This window comes from Nerophis lumbriciformis, linkage group LG14, assembly GCF_033978685.3.
Source record: "Nerophis lumbriciformis linkage group LG14, RoL_Nlum_v2.1, whole genome shotgun sequence".
Classification (NCBI taxonomy): Eukaryota; Metazoa; Chordata; class Actinopteri; order Syngnathiformes; family Syngnathidae; genus Nerophis; species Nerophis lumbriciformis.
Window position 1 is genome coordinate 26,506,324 of NC_084561.2, and position 20,876 is coordinate 26,527,199.

At 40.0% G+C, this 20,876-nt stretch overlaps 1 protein-coding gene across 11 annotated transcripts in view; it reads right to left on the reverse strand.

The window, feature by feature from the left end:
* The window catches only part of usp1 (ubiquitin specific peptidase 1), a 198,289-nt gene that overhangs the window by 1,243 nt on the left and 176,170 nt on the right, over positions 1 to 20,876 (reverse strand). For 9 of the 11 annotated variants that reach the window (XM_061975717.2, XM_072914684.1, XM_072914685.1 and 6 more), the window contains 8 exons: positions 18,884 to 19,073; positions 18,156 to 18,303; positions 15,384 to 15,482; positions 15,136 to 15,308; positions 6,947 to 7,656; positions 6,705 to 6,863; positions 632 to 833; positions 1 to 558 (listed from right to left, as the gene is read on the reverse strand). The exon at positions 1 to 558 is cut by the window's left edge. In XM_061975717.2, coding sequence (XP_061831701.2) covers positions 1 to 558; positions 632 to 833; positions 6,705 to 6,863; positions 6,947 to 7,656; positions 15,136 to 15,308; positions 15,384 to 15,482; positions 18,156 to 18,303; positions 18,884 to 19,073 — 2,239 coding nt within the window. Of the gene's footprint in view, positions 559 to 631; positions 834 to 6,704; positions 6,864 to 6,946; positions 7,657 to 15,135; positions 15,309 to 15,383; positions 15,483 to 18,155; positions 18,304 to 18,883; positions 19,074 to 19,503; positions 19,759 to 20,876 lie in introns of those variants that run through there. The other 2 variants (XM_061975721.2, XM_072914686.1) reach the window with 2 other exon arrangements.

Consider the following 20,876-nt stretch of genomic DNA (forward strand, 5'->3'; position numbering starts at 1 on the left):
CGCACCTCTGAGTCGTCGAAGAGCAGCCATTTTCCTTCGTACTCCAGGAGGTTGTTTAAAGCTTGCTGCTCTGAGGCCTCCAAACCCTCACAGGAAGTCAAAGGCCCATCTCCTGCTTCTGGATTGTAGTTTAGAGTTGTTCTCTGTTTGGGCGCTTCTCTCACGCTGCCCACTGAACTCCGCTGACCTCCCAAGAGTCCGACGCCACCTTCGGGAAGCTTCTTACTTCCTGGCTTGCTGCACGCCAAGCTAGGCGCCGGCTGTTCTTTTGCATTCTGCTTGACAGAAACTTCGCCATCGTCGTAGTCCTTCGCCTCCTCCTCTTCCGTCTCCTTCCCGTCTTGCAGCCAGAGCTTGGCGTCCTCCAAGCCGCTCATACGGACGTACGCTGTGTAATGGCCGCTGCTGATGGACACGCCGCTGTGCATGACCACGGCGAAGAGCTGGTAGTGGTGGCCTTTGTCGGAAGATCGAGGTGTGCACCACTCCTCCAGAGACAATGTCAGCGGCGTCTGCAAGGGAGTGTTGACCTTGGACAGACCTGCATAGGGGTCCAGTCTGGAAGAAAGGAAAAGACGAATAACAGCAAAAGTTGCTTTGTCAGTCAAATGTGGTCAGGTTGGCAACTCACTCCAGATTGTTGGCGGAGAAGCGCTTCAGGTGAATAGTGATGACGTCGGGCGTTTTGTCAAACAGAAGACTCCTTTCAGCTTCAGCGTAGTGATGACACGTGTCACAGAAGTACTTGTCTTCTCCCACGATGCGCTCCACCGACGCAAACTGTGCGATAGACCACTTCAAGGTTTTCTGCTCTAATTTGGGGTATGGAGAAACTGTGGAGGCAAAGAAATAAGAAAGGCGTAAGTCAGGGAACCAGTTGTTGGGACAGTGTGCCTACTTATTAATATTCAATAATCTGACAAACTACCATACTTGCCAACCCTCTCGATTTTTCCGGGAGACTCACGAATTTCAGTGCCCCTCCCGAAAATCTCCCGGGGCAACCATTCTCCCGAATTTCTCCCGATTTTCACCCAGACAACAATATAAAGGGCGTGCCGTGATGGCACTACCTTTAGCGTCCTTACATCCTGTCGACGCGGCCGCTTTTTCCCCATACAATCAGTGCATACAACCAGTCGCATGTTGTATGCAGCTTCTGCATACACACGAAAGTGACTACAAGACATACTTGATCAACAGCCATACAGGTCACACTGAGGGTGGCCATATAAACAACTTTGACACTGTTACAAATATGCGCCACACTGTGAACCCACACCAAACAAGAACAAGAACACATTTCGGGAGAACATCCGCACCTTAACACAACATAACAAATACCCAGAATCCCTTGCATCCCTAACTCTTCCGGGCTACAATATACACCCCCGCTACCACCAAACCCCGTCCACCTCACCCACCCGCCCCCCAATCTCCCAAATTCGAAGGTCTCAAGGGTGGCAAGTATGCAAACTACCATATTTTTCGGACTATAAGTCGCAGTTTTGTTCATAGTGTGTGCGACTTATACTCAGGAGCGACTTATGTGTGAAATTATTAACACATTACCGTAAAATATTAAATAGTATTATTTAGCTCATTCACGTAAGAGACTAGACGTATAAGATTTCATGGGATTTAGCGATTAGGAGTGACAGATTGTTTGGTAAACGTATAGCATGTTCTATATGTTATAGTTATTTGAATGACTCTTACCATAATATGTTACGTTAACATACCAGGCACGTTCTCAGTTGGTTATTTATGTCTCATATAACGTACATTTATTCAGCCTGTTGTTCACTATTCTTTATTTATTTTAAATTGCCTTTCAAATGTCTATTCTTGGTGTTGGGTTTTATCAAATAAATTTCCCCCAAAAATGCAACTTATACTCGAGTGCGACTTATATATGTTTTTTTCCTTCTTTATTATGCATTTTCGGCCGGTGCGACTTATAGTCCGGAGCGACTTATACTCTGAAAAATACGGTACATGAAGGTGATCAAACTGAAACCACATTTAAACCACCTAATGCATGATGCCACTGCAGTTTATTGACAGAAAGAATGATACACATCATCAGGGCAACCCTTGTCACTTGCCGTAATGCCCCAAAAATTGACCAACATCTGCGGCAAGAACATGCCGTGACCGCCCTTGACTTTTTACTTGTTAATGGACGAGGGATGTAACAGTAAATGGTATAATGATCATTTGCAATAAAATTCCAGACGGTGAGTAATACTGTCTAAATACCGAAAAACCCCCATCATTTTTTAATGCATTTTCTGCAACACGAAGTCAGGCGCAAGCGCATCAGCGTCATTTGGCTTGATAATCATGGCGGACTAACTACACAGACTTTGCTGCGGAGATTTCCCCTCGGAGTAAACAGAGCCAAGCGCTTGGTTTAACGTCAATTTCCCTCGCTTAAGAGCGCACTGCTGTGTTTAGATGGAGACAGGTGTGGACAATATTGGAAACAGACGCACTTGTCCCAACAATAAAAGTATACAGCAAATGACAAAAACTATTTGATGTTGCTTTTATTTTCTCAATACATCGTCCATCAGCTGCTGTGCCAGAGTTAACGTGAGGAAACGTGCAGCAGGTGATGTGTCATGAACCTTGTCACAACTTGCTTATAAAGTCTTTAGTTTGTCGACTGGGATGTTCACTGGTCCTTTATTTAACTGCAAACTGTATCAGTGTTCAAATAAGATCAGTACTAGCTCAAATGTTTTGTTATCTCATCGAACTGAACGCAGACTGTGCAGATTCTGTATACATTGTGAGAGGTGTCACTCCGTTTTTTTGTTGTTGGCCAAACTGTTGTACTGAACCACAAGGAGGCGTTGGAGAATAACAAAGCATGTTTATTAGACTTCATCTTTATTAGCCGAACTGCTTTGTGTTTTATTTTGATATCAAAAAGTAAACGCCATGTTTTTTACATTACTTGTGTTTTTTTCATGTCACAAATGTGTTACTTCAAAAACCATTCATGTGACACAGCATTGTGTTAATGTGTTATTGTGTAGTTAATTCCTATACGACATCTTTCTGGTCAAACTCTTAGTGGATCCGTCCCGATACAGCATCTACATGTAAATGTACATAACTTAAAATAACAATTATTAAAAAAACTATCAAAGAGTAAAAATACAGATAGGCATCATGTAATGACAAAAAGCTGATAAGTTGATATTATTAAAGAATAAAAACACCTAATATTTGTCTAATAATAGACATCACAAATTACATTATGGTATTACGTTCACACCCCAACACTGCTTTACCTAACAATCAGTAATCAGGATTTCAATATTCATAACAATAATCTTAATTATTACTTTGGCCATAATTGGCAGCCCTAGATCTCATACATGAACACTATTTTTATTTATATGGACAAAAAGTGCAGTTACATCTTATGGCCATCAGGTGCCATCTTTCAAAAGTATTTTATATATATATATATATATATATATATATATATATATATATTAGAGATGTCCGATAATATCAGGCTGCAGATATTATCGGCCGATAAATGCTTTAAAATGTAATATCGGAAATGATCGGTATCGGTTCGGAAATTATCGGTATCGGTTTCAAAAAGTAAAATGTATGACTTTTTAAAACGCCGCTGTACAGAGTGGTACACGGACGTAGGGAGAAGTATAGAGCACCAATAAACCTTAAAAGGCACAGCCTTTGCGTGCCGGCCCAATAACATAATATCTACGGCTTTTCACACACACCAGTGAATGCAAGCATACTTGTGAACCCACACCAAACAAGAATGACAAACACATTTCGTGAGAACATCCGCAACGTAACACAACATAAACACAACAGAACAAATACCCAGAACCCCTTGCAGCACTAACTCTTCCGGGACGCTACAATATACACCCCCGCTACCATCAAACCCTTAAAAAGTTAAAATTCGAGGCCTGCATTACTATAGTAATAAATAACCAACACATTCTAAGAACACTATATGTTGGATCCTGTCTCTGCTGTCCTTTGGTTAATACAGGGTTTGTCAAGCTCCAATTACAAATTCCTACCTTCCTGACACCTAAAAATTTAATAAATATTAGGGATGTGATCAGCAAATGCCCATTTATGCCTTTTAATGCCGATCACAAACACCGCTCCCCTCTGGCTGATACTTTATTTAATTTTAGTAACCTGGCTGATAAGCGGCTATTGCGTGTCTCCATACGCAGTATGGAGCCCTAACAATATTAACATTTTATCTCACGGTTATCATAATTTTCATGGTATTATTGAATGTGCTCCAAGAATACTTGAAATCTTTTGTCCAAGTTATTATTTGATTAATAACTAAAATAAATAGACAAACTGTGGCAGCAGCGCTTGCAGAATTCTGCTGCTCGTCTTTTAACCAAAACCAAACGACGTGAGCACATTACCCCTGTACTGGCTTCTCTTCATTGGCTCCCAGTTACTTTTAGAGTTCATTTTAAAATTGTACTTATTGTTTTTAAATGCTTACACCAAGTAGACCTGTCCTGTCTTATTGAGCTGCTGCAGCCTTATTGTCCCAGCAGGACCCTGAGGTCTTCAGACCAGCTCCTCCTGGCTGTCCCAAAAAACAGACTTAAAACCAGAAGAGATGGAGCCTTCTCAGTGGCAGGGCCCAGACTGTGGAACGACCCTCCACTATCTCCCAGTCTCTGAGCCAATTTAAATCTAGGTTAAAAAATATGTTTACTCCCTGGTGTTCAAATCCAGTTAGGCAGGAAGTCTTGGTCGTTTTATTTCCTGTTTTATAATTTTTTTTATTAAATTGTAATATTTTAGGTGATATATTTTGCCCTTCTTTTAAGGCGTATTTTATTCATCCTTCCATGTTACAATGTAAATTTACCACTGCGTCCACTTTTTTTCAAATGATTTCTTATTTCTGGACAACACGTTGACCAACTGGGGTTGTTTTTAAATGTGCTACATAAATGAATAAACTGAACAGCACTGACACTGTTAAAAAAACACTATTTTGCATGTTTTGTGTTTCTTATGCTTCACTGATATTGTTTTAGTCTTATTTTATTTGTTTTTAATGGCTAAGCTTTTATTGTCTGAAATATTTATTTGCACTCTAGCACTTTAAGATTTATTTCAATGAAAAGTGCGCAGCAAATAATTACATTATTTATCATTTCTGGCGGGCGTTGTGGCATCCTGCTTTTCAGCAGTCTTTGAACGCGCCATAAAATATGATATAAAAAACGATCACTCTGTTCTAAGAGAGCATAGCTTGTAGGTTCAATGTGCATTGTGCACATTTGAATAGTTTAGTTGCTCAGACAGCAATGTGTTTAAATAAGTTTAGATTGGGCTACGTGGTTTCTTAATAGGAAAATATGTTAATGTCTCTAGTTTTCATGTTAACATTTAAGCTAATGAGATGGTGCCAGTCAGTCTGTAAGTTTACTAATCACGGTTTTTGGATCATTTTAATTGAAACGGTAATACTAAAGGTCAGGAGTTTTACTTGTACAGCTCTACTAACACCTGCTGCATCTCACACAGCAATGAAGGAGTTCAGCACGGCACCTTGATGGTGCCTTATTATTATTAGTGTATGCATTAGGGATGTAACGGTATTGTAAATACTGCGGTTCTCACAATAATGCCGTAACGTGTGACGGTAAATGGGAACTAGGACTACACCCACCATTGTAGGGTTTTTATTGCCACTATTGAGTGAGCCGATCTGAGAAGCAAACCACATCTTCCATAATCCCCTGCCGCAGTAAAATACAGCAGGAAACAGAGGATCAGAGTGGAAAGCTCGAGCAAGCGGATCCTCTCACAAAGTTTAAATCTTGACATCACAGTCAAAGAAATTCAAAGAGGAGAAAACGTGACGTACATGCAAAATACAATTTGGAGATATTGCTAGACCGCGGACGCCTACGCTACAGGTCCGGAAATAAAAGCAACTTGAGAAGTCACTTGATTAATCATCACCTGGAAAAGATTATTGAAGCAAAACCAATAAGTAATCCAGGCCAAACTTCAATTTGTGAGTCATTATAATCAGGTTTTTGTCTAACCTGATTAGACAAATAATCAGGTTATTATTTGTCTAATCAAATAATAACCTGATTAGACAAAGGTTATTATTGTCTAATTGAGCTGGTCTCAGCCAGCTCAATCTGCAGTTTAAAAACGCAGAACTGAAAGTTTTTTATGTTTGCTTGTTATTTCAAACACGGTTTCCCTCACTGTTCTTCACATTTTCAACAAACCTCTTGGTAGTAATAAATATGATTACAATATTTGAGGATTAGGTTTGTGTTTATTTACAGTAAGTGTGTTTATCCTTAACATAAGTAAGACTTTATTTTCCACACTAAGGCATATTTTTTTTACATTACTGCAATATCGTAACGTGACCTTAAAACTGTGATAATAGATAATTGTGAGATTTTGATATCTTACATCCCTAGTATGCATTTGTCTTTTTTTCCAATTGATTTACATCACATCACATTATTTAACTCTCAATTGTATTTATTCACTGGCAGGTTACGCGTTGTCATGACGCAATGATGTCGCTGTCACACAACAACTCCATGTTTAATAGACTGAACTCTTTTGGTGGGTGGAAAAGTGGCCGTGGTGCGGATTCAACAGTTTGTTGTTCAAAGCCTCACCTGAAGAGAGATCGTCTGGGCTGCTAGGTTTCTCATCCAGCACGGGGACACTGATGTCCTGGAAGTCTTCTCGCCTTTCGGTGAAGCTCTCACACTCCAGACAACGAGTGCGTAAGACCAGCTGGCCTTGGAACAAGCGCTCCAACAGGTCTAGACCGTCTGCAAGGCAACAGAACCAAAAAGGAGGTCCAGGTTATGTCATATTATATTTGAAGATGCCCCAAAGGTTACTAATGTCATACCTTGGTGTGCTTCTTTCTCTACACTGTTTACGTTTTGAGGGACGACCTCCTGATCGTCTTCTGACATATCATCTTTAGTTTGCTTGTCCTCGGTCACATTGTTCTCTTGCTCCACCTTCTTTCCAAAGGAGGAGGTGAGCTTCCCCACAGTGCGAAACATCGACATGATGCTGGGTTGTTTCCTAACCGGTCTCAGCCAGCTCAATTTACTACGCTTCTTTTTCTCGTCAGCCTCGTTAGAGGTTTTCTCATTATCACTGCCCACATCTTCCTCCTCTTTTACTTTTATTTCCTTGTCTCCCTTTCCTTCCTCTCCATCTTTGCCATGCGTGTTATCCTGGGTGATGTCGCAGGACGACTTCCTTTTGGAACGGGTGACAGGTGCACTCACGGCATGCTCCTCTTCAGCACTAGATCTGGCAGATTTAATAGATTTTGGCTTCTTTTTGGCATTTCCCAAGTCCGTATCGCTCTTCCTCTTTCCATTCACTTGACCTTCATCTTCTGTGCTTCTATCCAGTTCAGAATTGTGTGAACTAAGAGGGGTGCCATTTTTGACTTGGACCTTAGTCACATCAACATCCTCCTGCTTCTCCAGCTTGTGCTCCTTCCGTATGGTGATGCAGGCCTCTTGGATGTAGCCCAGAATGCATTGCAGAACCTCTTGGGCATCATGCTGAAGATAGCCTTCATACATTGGGTTCAGTTGCCTGCAAGAAATGCAAGCAAATAAATGAGTCGAAGCACATAAAAATGATGTTTAAAATGTAGGGTTGTTCCAATCACGGTTTTTTGCTGTTGATTCGGAAATCAATCATTTATGAATGGGATCAGCCAATACCAGGGTTTTCCCTTAATGCGGCGGACCGCCACTGCATTTTTATTATCGCCACACCTTGACAATAAGTTGAGTTTTTTTTTACATTAAAAAAATTCAAGTAATGTAATTCATTGCCCCCAAAAGAAATCATACTAAGTCCAACGCGATTTTTAACTTTTATTACCAAACCTATGATAACAAATCGCACAATTCCAACAGGTTTTAACACCCGTGTCCACACTTTTGTCTCGTGAGTCCCCGCTTCTCCGCCGGACACACAACAACACTTCCTCATTCTCCGCCATTCAGGCATGAACGGTGTGTTTGTAAACATGGGAAAAACTGACATTAAATCCAAACCACACAAACATTACCACCAGCAGGTCATTACAGTTTGAATTAGGGTTGCAAAAGGGTGGAAAGTTTCCGGTAAATTTCCAGAAACTTTCCGGAAATTTACCTTGGTAAGTTAAGCTCGGGAAGTTTGGAAATATAGACCATTTTTTGATTATTCAAAGTTGGACACTGGCCATGGGAATTAATGGGGAATTAACGGGAATTAATGGAAATTAACAGGAAATTTACAGACACAAATATAAACATTTTGTGGTCATAATAAGCAGACATGCATGCAAACATTTGTAATACAAATTTATTTTTGTGAGCAGAACTTCATCAAACATCAAAAAACATAAATGTTGATTGAATAAATTAAATGCCCCCCCAAAAAGTCCCATTCAAAATGTTAAATGAAAGCATTAAGTTAAGCTTCTCAAGCCTGTTTTTTCATCGAACATCAAAAAACATGAATGTTCAATAAAATAAATGATGCCCCCCCAAAAAGGTCCCATTCAAAATGTAAAATGAAAGCATTTAGTTAAGCTTCTCAGGCTTCTGTTTTTTGCATTTGTCCTCTGAATCCTTTCTTCCTGGAACTCATCAACGTCCTCAATGTCCACTTCCTCGACATCTGACTTGTCGTCATCTTCGGTGTCACTGTCCAACCTTGTTAAAGATGGCTCTGTGTCAGGCTCAAAGAGCCTTAGGTTTGCCCGGATGGCCACCAGTTTTCGGACCCTTGCATTCGTGAGCCTGTGGCGAACATTTGTGTGCGTGTTTCCAAACAGTGACCAGTTGCGCTCAGAGGAGGCTGATGTGGGTGGGATTTGGAGGATGACTGAGGCTCATACTTGCCAACCTTGAGACCTTCGAATTCGGGAGATGGTGGTAGCGGGGGTGTATATTGTAGTGTCCTGGAAGAGTTAGTGCTGCAAGGGGTTCTGGGTATTTGTTCTGTTGTGTTTATGTTGTGTTACGGTGAGGATGTTCTCCCGAAATGTGTTTGTCATTCTTGTTTGGTGTGGGTTCACAGTGTGGTGCATATTTGTAACAGTGTTAAAGTTGTTTATACGGCCATCCTCAGTGTGATCTGTATGGCTGTTGATCAAGCACGCCTTGCATTTTGTGTGTGTAAAAGTCGCATATATTATGTGACTGGGCCGGCACGCTGTTTGTATGGAGGAAAAGCGGACATGACGACAGGTTGTAGAGGATGCTTAAGGCAGTGCATTTAACGCACGCCCCCAATATTGTTGTCCGGGTGGAAATCGGGAAAAATTCTGGAGAATGGTTGACTCGGGAGATTTTCGGGAGGGGCACTGAAATTCGGGTGTCTCCCGGGAAAATCGGGAGGATTGGCAAGTATGCTGAAGCTACAGGTGCAAGGGCCTCAGATCCACAAAGTCCCTTCCACCAGGTGGATGCAGATATGTGCTGGCATGACTGCCATATCCCATCCCCTTCCCAAAGGCCTTGCTTGGTACGGTACTTTGCCAGACTGCCGAAGACTTTGCCTTCATCAAGACCCAGATGGTGAGGCATGGTAGTAATAACTGTGTAAGCTCTGTTGATCTCTTCACCAGAGAGTATGCTCTTCTCATGGTACTTTGGGTCCACCATGTACAAACCCCGTTTCCATATGAGTTGGGAAATTGTGTTAGATGTAAATATAAACGGAATACAATAATTAGCAAATCATTTTCAACCCATATTCAGTTGAATATGCTACAAAGACAACATATTTGATGTTCAAACTGATAAACATTTTTTTTTTTGCAAATAATCATTAACTTTAGAATTTGATACCAGCAACACGTGACAAAGAAGTTGGGAAAGGTGGCAATAAATACTGATAAAGTTGAGGAATGCTCATCAAACACTTATTTGGAACATCCCACAGGTGTGCAGGCTAATTGGGAACAGGTGGGTGCCATGATTGGGTATAAAAACAGCTTCCCAAAAAATGCTCAGTCTTTCACAAGAAAGGATGGGGCGAGGTACACCCCTTTGTCCACAACTGTGTGAGCAAATAGTCAAAACAGTTTAAGAACAACGTTTCTCAAAGTGCAATTGCAAGAAATTTAGGGATTTCAACATCTACGGTCCATAATATCATCAAAAGGTTCAGAGAATCTGGAGAAATCACTCCACGTAAGCGGCATGGCCGGAAACCAACATTGAATGACCGTGACCTTCGATCCCTCAGACGGCACTGTATCAAAAACCGACATCAATCTCTAAAGAATATCCCCACATGGGCTCAGGAACACTTCAGAAAACCACTGTCACTAAATACAGTTCGTCGCTACATCTGTAAGTGCAAGTTAAAGCTCTATTATGCAAAGCGAAAGCCATTTATCAACAACATCCAGAAACGCCGCCGGCTTCTCTGGGCCCGAGATCATCTAAGATGGACTCATGCAAAGTGGATAAGTGTTCTGTGGTCTGACGAGTCCACATTTCAAATTGTTTTTGGAAATATTCGACATCGTGTCATCCGGACCAAAGGGGAAGCGAACCATCCAGACTGTTATCGACGCAAAATTCAAAAGCCAGCATCTGGGGGTGCATTAATGCCCAAGGCATGGGTAACTTACACATCGGTGAAGGATCCATTAATGCTGAAAGGTACATACAGGTTTTGGAAACAACATATGCTGCCATCTAAGTGCCGTCTTTTTCATGGACACCCCTGCTTATTGATGCAAGACAATGCCAAGCCACATGTTACAACAGCGTGGCTTTGTAAAAAAAGAGTGCGGATACTTTCCTGGCCCGCCTGCAGTCCAGACCTGTCTCCCATCGAAAATGTGTGGCGCATTATGAAGTGTAAATTACGACAGCGGAGACCCCGGACTGTTGAACGACTGAAGCTCTACATAAAACAAGAATGGGAAAGAATTCCACTTTCAAAGCTTCAACAATTACTTTCCTCAGTTCCCAATCGTTTATTGAGTGTTGTTAAAAGAAAAGGTGAAGTAACACAGTGGTGAATATGCCCTTTCCCAACTACTTTGGCACGTGTTGCAGCCATGAAATTCTAAGTTAATTATTATTTGCAAAAAAAAAAATAAAGTTTATAAGTTTAAACATCAAATATCTTGTCTTTGTAGTGCATTCAATTGAATATGGGTTGAAAAGGATTTGCAAATCATTGTATTCCGTTTATCTTTACATCTAACACAATTTCCCAACTCATATGGAAACGGGGTTTGTATGCTGCTGCATGTATTGGCTTCATGCAGAACTCTTGGCGCTTATCCATTGATTTGACCACTGCGGTTTCCTCTGCTTGAAGCGGCAGGGAAGTGGGCAGAGCAGTTTGGATTTCTTTTTTGAGCTCAGCAAACAGACATTGAACATCTGACAAGACGGCATCATCACCTTCTATCTTGGCAATAGCTGCTGCTATTGGTTTGAGGATTGTCTGGCTGCTAGTCACTCTTTCCCAAAACACATCTTCCAGCAGGATTCTCTTGATGGGACTTTCGATGGATGCAGACTGGGATATGGCCATCTCTCGCAGAGACTCCTTCCCCTCAAGTAGGCTGTCGTACATGGTGACAACCCCACCCCATCGAGTGATTCTGCGGAGCTTCAGTGTGGTGCTCTTGTTTTTTTAATTTTGCTTTCAACAATTACTTGAAAGCTACTTTACAAGTAAGGTAGCTTCAGAAGTAGATTGCTGAAGCTACCTGTTTGCCCTTCACATATTTCACTACTTGTTTTGCAATCTTGTACAGTGTGTCCATTGTCTTCAGTGCCATGATGTCCTTAAAAAGGAGATTAAAAGTATGGGCAGCACAGACAATCGTTGTTATTTGAGGGTAGGTCTCCTCCACTTTTGCCCAAGCAGCCTTCATGTTCGCAGCGTGGTCAGTTACAAGTGCGGCGACTTTCTTCGGTCCAAGGTCGTTGATGGCTACTTTCAGCTCCTCAGCAATGTAGGCGCCTGTTTGTCTGTTGTCCTTTGTGTCTGTGCTCTTGTAGAATACTGGTTGAGGGGTGGAAACGATTTACCGTAGTTGATAATTCCTTGTCCCCGGACATTCGACCACCCATCAGAGATGACTGCTAAGCAGTCTGCCTTGTCAATGGTTTGCTTGACCTTTGCTTGCACTCTGTTGAACTCTCCATCCAGCAAATGAGTAGATACAGCATGTCTGGTGGGAGGTGTGTATGCTGGACAAAGAACATTCAGCAATCTCTTCCAATAGACATTGGCTGTGAGCATCAGATGTGAGCCAGTTGCATACACTGCTCGAACATTCATCAGCATTTCTCTGGCTGTGTTCATCCATTGAGTAAAAAAATCCTCTGATTCCAGAATGACCAGGAGCCGTTGGGAGAGTGTCTGAATCTGCTAATGATGCAGCTGCATCATTTTCACTTTGAATGTAAGCAGAGGAACTCTTGTCCGGGGTTGCTTGTTTTGATCCCCGAGGACACTTTGGGCACTTGTCTATATGCTGCTGCATCATTGTAGCATTTTTGACATAGCTTTTTGCACAGTATTTGCAAATGTACACAGCCTTTCCGCCTACATTGGTTGGGGTGAAATGTCTCCACACATCAGATGGTATATGTGGCATTATTCTGTAGAATAAGATGAGAAGCTTGTAAAACACTAATGCAATGCCACACAGATATAGTCAGCTAAACAATTGGAGTAGTCTTTAAAAATATTTTACCGATGGACAAATGAATAGAAATGGGCTAGATGAATAAATGAACACTCAATCAGCATGCTAAATCAAACTATTACCTACAGTCTTGTATGACAACAGAATGGCTAGCAGAACAGAAGGCAGAGGAAACTACACGTTTTGATTTAGTATTTGCTAGTTGAACTTCACAGATCAAAAAAAAGGTAAATTTGGATCGCTAACGTTGTTAGCATAAATGAATGGGATCTAACATGGAGAAAATTAGCATCACGGCTAACGGACAAATATTTTCGTTTCATTATGAGACTGTGGTGGTACATAAACCTAGCTAGCTAGAGATATTGGCCCCAAAATTATTTAACAAGTACAAGAACAGCTAGCTCGCTTGAGTGGAAATCTGCTGGAGTAGTCTACAGTCATACAGTAACAAGCAATTACAACTCTATTAAACTTAAATACCATAGATCACATATATTTACCCTAGTAATATCATCAAAACTTACCTGACTGGATGAAGTCCTTGGGCTCAAATACTAGTGTGGCCTCAATAGCCCTGCTGTAGTGTGTAGCATGCTGGGAATTATCTGTGCATGTGATGGAAGAATGCACTGCACATGTGATGGAGGGATGCACAATGAAGGCTTGAAATTCAACTGACTTTGCAATAAATCTGGTTGTTTTAGCTAATAATCATGCTGCAGGATCTAGCATGTTGCATTCAATGTTTATTCCCATTAATTCCCATGGAAAGTTTCCAACTTTGAATATTCCCAGAATTTTGCAACCCTCGTTTGAATGGATGTATATCCAGCCTATTATTTGCGCACTATTGACAGGTGATGTACCGAAAACCCGACCACCGAAAAACAAGACTTTTAAATACATTAAACAGTGCTGCCGAACACGGATGTAAACAAGACGCACGCCTTGGTCTGGAGCGTTGTCAGCGTGTCTGCAATGTGGACGTAACCATATATACCCGTGGACAGCGAGCAACAAAATGTGCAAATATTAAGAAGACAGTGGCGGCTCATAAGAGGAAGTTAACTAGACCAGCGCGAAGCGTGTGACGTCATGCTTGCTGTAGCACGCCTCTTTCGTCAGGAACACCGAGGGACAGAAGTTTAAAGTCTCTAAGCACGAGTACATTTTATAATAACATTGTAAGATTATATTTGTTGTGAGTAGTTTTTAATTAAAAAAGGTCATTAAAAGTCTCGAGAGTTACACTTGAAAACTGTTCAAAGTGCATTGTACAACAAGCAACAACAGTTGAAAATATGGCAAAACGATAACAACATATATCTTAATACTAATTAATAATAACAGATTTGATTTTAAATGCATTTATACATATTTTTTGCCTTTTTATCCAGTCCAATCGACTTCATTTATATAGCACATTTAGTGAAACTTTTATTGTTTTCTAAAGTGTTGCACAGGAGTCAAATTGCATTTATAAGCAGGATAAAACTAAGGAGAGTCAATTGCAAAAAAAACACCAGCAAAATGTTGTATTAACCATACATTTTTCAATGTATTCATGGTGATTGTTATTGACAGCTTAAAAATATCAACATAATCTTCAAACTAGTTCCCTATTATCTTTTATTACATAGAATTGTTTGAGCAAAACTAAGTCAAAGCAAAATAAAAAGCACAAACTATTTACTACTCATTTAAATCTTTTGGTTTTTGCCCTCATTAGTCCTCCTGTGTCCACAGAAAGATTGCCCGAGTTTTTGAACATTAACAAAAAATAATAAAACGTAATTGAGTAAATAAACATATCAAGCCGTTCACTTTAGTATCGATCATATACTACCCTTGATATCAACACCATCAATTTATGGATGATCCAATCCTACTCTTATGGTCATGTACTGACTGTGACAATGACAATGCTGACACATCAACAGTTGTTACATTACCCTCTCTCTATGCTCTTAATAATCTACTAGTTAATTTCCTGTTAATAAATGCTTATGTTCCGCTGTAACACGATTCCATTTAGACTTCTTAAAGTTTACTAAGCACTTATTTCTTGCTGTTATTTAAGCAAGGTTATTTTAACTGTATTCTTGCTCCTGGCTTTGTTTCGATGTATAACATGTTTCGCCTTGTCCTCCAGCGATAATTATACTTGATAATGATACTAAAAAATGCAGGGGTTTTTTTACCTTAATGCAGGTGAATAATAGCAGCTTAATGGAGCCGCTCCACACTGTGTATGGAGATACATAATTCACTGCTAGCTTGTTAGCCAGAGAGGATCGGCGTTTGTGATCGAAATTAAAAAGCATTAATTGGCAACGGCCTTGAAAGCAAAACACTCCAGGGATGAACATTTTCAGCGATGTTACCTGAGTGTGTGAAGAAGTTTGCGAGGTGACGTGTCAAGCTCTCTCTCACTGAAGCTTTCTGGACTCAGCAGGAATTTGGCCTGTACCTGCTCCACTGAGGTTATCAGACTGTGAAAGCTTCCGATGAGCTCAATGTGTGCCGGTGAGGAAGGTTCAGCAGCATCCTCTAAATGCTACAAATGAGAATGACATTTACTTTGTCATGGCGATTGTGACAGGTGACTGTCTTGATGGAGAAAGGTACTCACCTCTTCACATTTAATCTCTTCACCAAGTTTAGAGTTCCCTTTTGACAACTTGTACAAGGACTTGATACCTTCCTTTAGGCCTGGACAGTGATAGAGTACCTACAGGAGCAATAAGACATTAAGGCCTTTTTGTTGTCACTGCCAGCCCTGCAGTGTTTTGCATATATTCATTTACTTGTAGCCGCCTCATATAGATTTGGCACTAAATGTATTATAATGGGACTGATTGCAAATGTAGCTTGTTGTCAGTACAGTACCAACAGTTGCATGTTTTTTTTTTCCTACCAAATATGGACATACTATCAAATCCAGAAAATGGCGTACGCAAGTAAAAATTCATATGTGTGTTTGCTCGGACAAATCCAAGCACATTATTTAGTTTCATCGCAATTTACTTGGAATTTACCGCAGACGTGCTTAGCACGCCCAGACCAAGTACCCCTTATAAATATGCAAATCATATTGAACATAGCCATGTGCTTGAGTTTAGCACGGTCTGACCAGTCACAAGTCAGTAGGAGATGCTGCTTTCTCCTGTTTCGAGTAGACGGCAGAGCGATTGTCAGCCTGACATTGCTATGTCTACAAGCACTGAACACAAGCACAAATAAAATAAAAAATGGTTGTGTCAGCTAGGTAGTAAATGCATGTACTTACTACCTACTGGGTAGTAGTACTAACAACAAATGTGTCCCTCTTTGGAAGAGGTGGGTGACTGATTACCCCAATGTAAAATAATGTTTGTAACTTATAACAAACTGTGTTTATACAGTTGCTACAATTTATACAGATTACAGTTTCATGTTAATTATGATTAAACGTTGATGGATACATCAGTGCAAAGATGAGTGAGAAGACTTCTATAAACATTTTTTTTTACATCATCCAATTTATTAGTATCACCATTTCTTTTATTAAAGGCGAATTGTTCTTCTTTTTTTTTAGTACATGTTATATCAGAGGAGTTGAATAAAAGCAAACACAAAGTCTGGTTCAAAAAATATTTACATATAAAATGTCTATTTTTCTGTTTAAATTAGTAGGTGTGTTTATTCTCCCTGTCGGGACCAATGCAGTAGTTAAGTCACAAAAACATTCTGTACCTGCCTGTGAGTCCGCATTCAGGGCAGGATTACTGGAGAGCTTCAGCAGTCAATTAAACTAAAGTCTGGCACTGAAGTTGCTGCTCCTTCTCAATGTTGTCTTTCAACATATTTTTTATTTTATTCTTCTGGGCTGCACTTCCAGCTGGACATCAATTACGTCGCGACGAGCCTGACTTTCGCGACGGCGGACAGAGATGGTCGCACCCGCACACATGTACACAAACACATTCACACGTACACAAACACAGACCCATTCACAGACACACACAAGATCACGGTCAATAAAGGATAGATTGTTCCGTGCAGGGTTGTACCGTGCACCGTTGCTTCCCTACTGCAGTATCTATCAACAGACATTTCCACCATATTTGGTTAGGATAGACTTTATTCATCCCACAATGGGGAGAATATGATCGTAATTACCTTACTCTGGATATATAAAGGTTGAATAAATATGGAAACTAGGAAGTTAGGACACCGGTGTGTTGCTCAATGTTTAAATGCTACCTTACCCAGAAAGCTTAGCGCTGTAGACGAGAACCTGAAGTATGTCTAAGCTACGCAGGAGGAAAACATTTGTGCCGTTAGAACAATAAAAAATGTATGTATTGTTACACGTTGCTGTTCCTGATTTGTCTACACCAGGGGTGCCCACACTTTTTCAGCAGGCGAGCTACTTTTTAAATGATCGGGGTGATCTACATCATATATACATATACACACACACACATATATATATATATATATATGTATACATTTATATATATAATTTATATACATTTATTTTGCCGTTTTTGTTCACATGCTAAAGGTGTTTTAATGAATATACATACATGTTTAACATATAGATTCCTTTCTTTCATGAAGACAAGAATATAAGTTGGTGTATTACCTGATTCTGATAACTTGCATTGATTGGAATCAGACAGCAGTGCTGATAACGTCCACATTTTCAAATGGAGGACAAAAAAAGTTCCTCCTTTCTGTCTAATACCACATGAAAGTGCTTGGTTTTTTTGCATCTTATTCGTCCAGCAAGAAATACATTGGCGGCAAACTCCGTAGCTTGCCAGCTTGTTTGCGCTAGCTTTCAGAGACTCTTATTTTGTTAGCACAGGCGAGATGGAGCAGCACTTTTATTGTGAAGACCGGAACTGTGCAGTCGGTCTTTAGGCTTTTGACGGCAGGTACGGTTGGAATAAAAAGTGTTTCTCGCCTTTTTTCCTTCACACTGAGCTGGCAGCAGCCAGCATCTTTTCACAAGATCCTCGGGTGCCTTGAATTTCAATCAAGTGACGTCGTAGTGAAGATTTGTGATCGCTCATTTTTAGGTCTATTTTTTTTCATGCCTGGCTGGCGGTCAACTGACACATCCTCCGCGATCGACGTAATGGGGACCGCTGGTCTACACAATAAAATGTGTTCATGTTTGAGTGCCACTCAGAGACAAATTTGAGTGGCAAAAAGGATGTTGACTGACCAAAAACGTGCAGAGATTGGTTGAATTTGCATAGTTGGCACCATGCAAAATCCCGAATGGACTGATTTAACAATATAATTAATGATTTAGACTAGAGTATTCAGACCCCTCGAGAATATCTTCAAATTCACAGTTAAAAACGACAATTCTCAGTGTAAAGACAATAGTTTGAATGTGGCGACTCACCTGTAAAATGCTGTTCAAATAGCAGGTGTTGCCACCGTTGCTGAAGCCCACGAACGGCACCAAGTTGTCTCTTTTCTCACTTGGTGGCAAGAAGAGGCCAGGAGAGCCAGGGCGTGAAGATGGAGCAGGCACCACCTGATCACAGCTGCTGAGCAAACATACAGATAAGTTTTAAGCTGAGAAAAATATATACATCAGTAGGCATAACAATCTATGAACGTATTATAGTTATACGATCAATGGTATGTAAGGCATGTGGATTAAAGTTAATAAGTACCAATGATTGTCACACACACACTAGGTGTGGTAAAATTAACCTCTGCATTTGACCCATCCGCTTGTTCACACCCTGGTGTGAACAAGGTGAGTGGAGCAGTGAGCAAGGTGAGGGGAGCAGTGAGCGGCAGCGGTGGCCGCGCCCGGGAATCATTTTGGTGATTTAACCCCCAATTCCAACCCTTGATGCTGAGTGCCAAGGAGGGAGGTAATGGGTTCCATTTTTATAGTCTTTGCTATGACTCACAATTTACCGATCTCAGGGCGGACACTCTAACCACAAGGCCACTGAGCAGGTTAGGAATTAGATTACACCTGCAAAATTAATGTTCCAATGAAGACTTAATTCATCTATAGACTGTTAAGTCCAGTGCTGGAGTATAACAAGATGAGGCATCTGATTTTTAAACAAGTAGTATTCAATAAATATAAAAAAAAAAAAAAGTATGTACACTGGCTTGGCTTCATCTGCTTGAGGCTCAGAGAAATCCAAAACACGCTTAGTGTCCTTCTTCTGGAAGAACTTCAGAGAAAGTTTATTCCTCTTGATGGGGCTCCCCAGAGAGGATACATGTTCACCCTGGAGGCCAGGCATCTTCAGTATTTGAGGCTGCTTTCCCCCAAGGAGTTGCAACAGCGCCACTGTATGGCAAAAGAAAGAAACAATGGGGTTTCAGTTTGCTGCATCAAAGTTTCAAATACAAACACTAATACGCACAAGGCCACGTTTCATCTACGTTGGAATGACACTACAAAGTAGCTGCATTCAAAGACGCATGACTAACGTACATTACTGACTGAACAAGAAATGATATTAATGTCGGTTAGTTGTCGATGTTTTTCGTGGCTGTAGTCTTTTTAGCACACATGTATTGGCACACTGCGGACGACACACACTCGCCGACATGTCAAACTATTTCTATTTACCACTTTGCAGCCTTGATACGCACAAAAAACAAAACTGGGTCAAAACGGTTCGGCGTAAAGGCGGAAGTAGAAAGCGAAACTGTAAGACACGTTTTTGCGACTCCACTGTAAAAGAAGTGAACTACACAATTGGCGACATACTTACAGTCGTATCTTAATTCATTCCTCAATTATTTTTCGAGTTTCTGACTTAAATCCCTTTACAGTTTCATTGCCGCTCCACCACAACTTGGCGCTTTTTTCCATCGGACAAACTGCTGACTTGTGCGCCGCCGGTGTGTCTTGCACTAAATTGAAACGTCAGATATTCCTTTTAGGATAACTAGCAATCGTGATAGTAAACTATATTAACATGTCAGTATTTAAATGTTACATTTATGGGCTGAACATATTACAGAACATGAACACTATTCTACTTTTCATCAGGCGTATCATAGGACACCATTTTGTTTTAGGTCCGGCCGGATCATTTGAAAAGCCATGTTTGTAGTTTTCAATAGCCTTCTTTTCGAAGCGAAAGTAACTATTCGTTACAAAACAAAATAAATCCGCGGAGATATCCCCATTTATGATGGAAGATATTTTTACATAAAATAGCATAAGTATTAATATTACTACGTTGCAAGCTAAATTTTTCATGAATAAAAGTCGATTTCTTAAAGTGAAACCAAAATTCTCACATTGATTTAATGGTTTAAAATTAATACTACAATTTCGGGAAGATTTTAAAAAGTAGTAAAAACCTTAAATTCTTATCCTTATTGGAGGAATTTGTTTCGGTAGAAAATAGATTGATTGATGGATAGATACGCCCAATTTTTTGTATACATTCTCATTTGTATCTTTATATTTTTGAATGGTCTCCTACCTTTTATTCAACATTAAATATAATATTCAACATATATTCAAAATATTTGACATTAAATATAAAATGCTGATTGATCGACTTTGTTATTGTTTGAAATATTATAATGTATTGGAAGTGCCTACATGTGTTTGTATATTTTCAATGTGTACTGTCTGTATGTTCAATAAAAAAAACTAACAAAAAAAACGCGGTATTAGAAAAAGGACGGCTGTCTGTTCCAATGAAAACATGGCGAGCTGTTTGATATTCTGCAATAATGTTGATACAGACGCGTCTCAAACATCCAAAAAGGTGGCTCTTCAATTGTAGAAATAAGGGGTAGAAAGAAACTAGTATTGTAAGTGACTCGGGGGCCGCATTGGGTTAAAAAAATGTGGCCGGGGGCCAGGCTGTATATATATATATATATATATATATATATATATATATATATATATATATATATATATATATATATATATATATATATATATATATATATATATATATATACACACACACACACACATGTATACATTGTCTTTACAGGTAAAAGCCAGTAAATTAGAATATTTTGAAAAACTTGATTTATTTCAGTAATTGCATTCAAAAGGTGTAAGTTGTACATTATATTTATTCATTGCACACAGACTGATGCATTCAAATGTTTA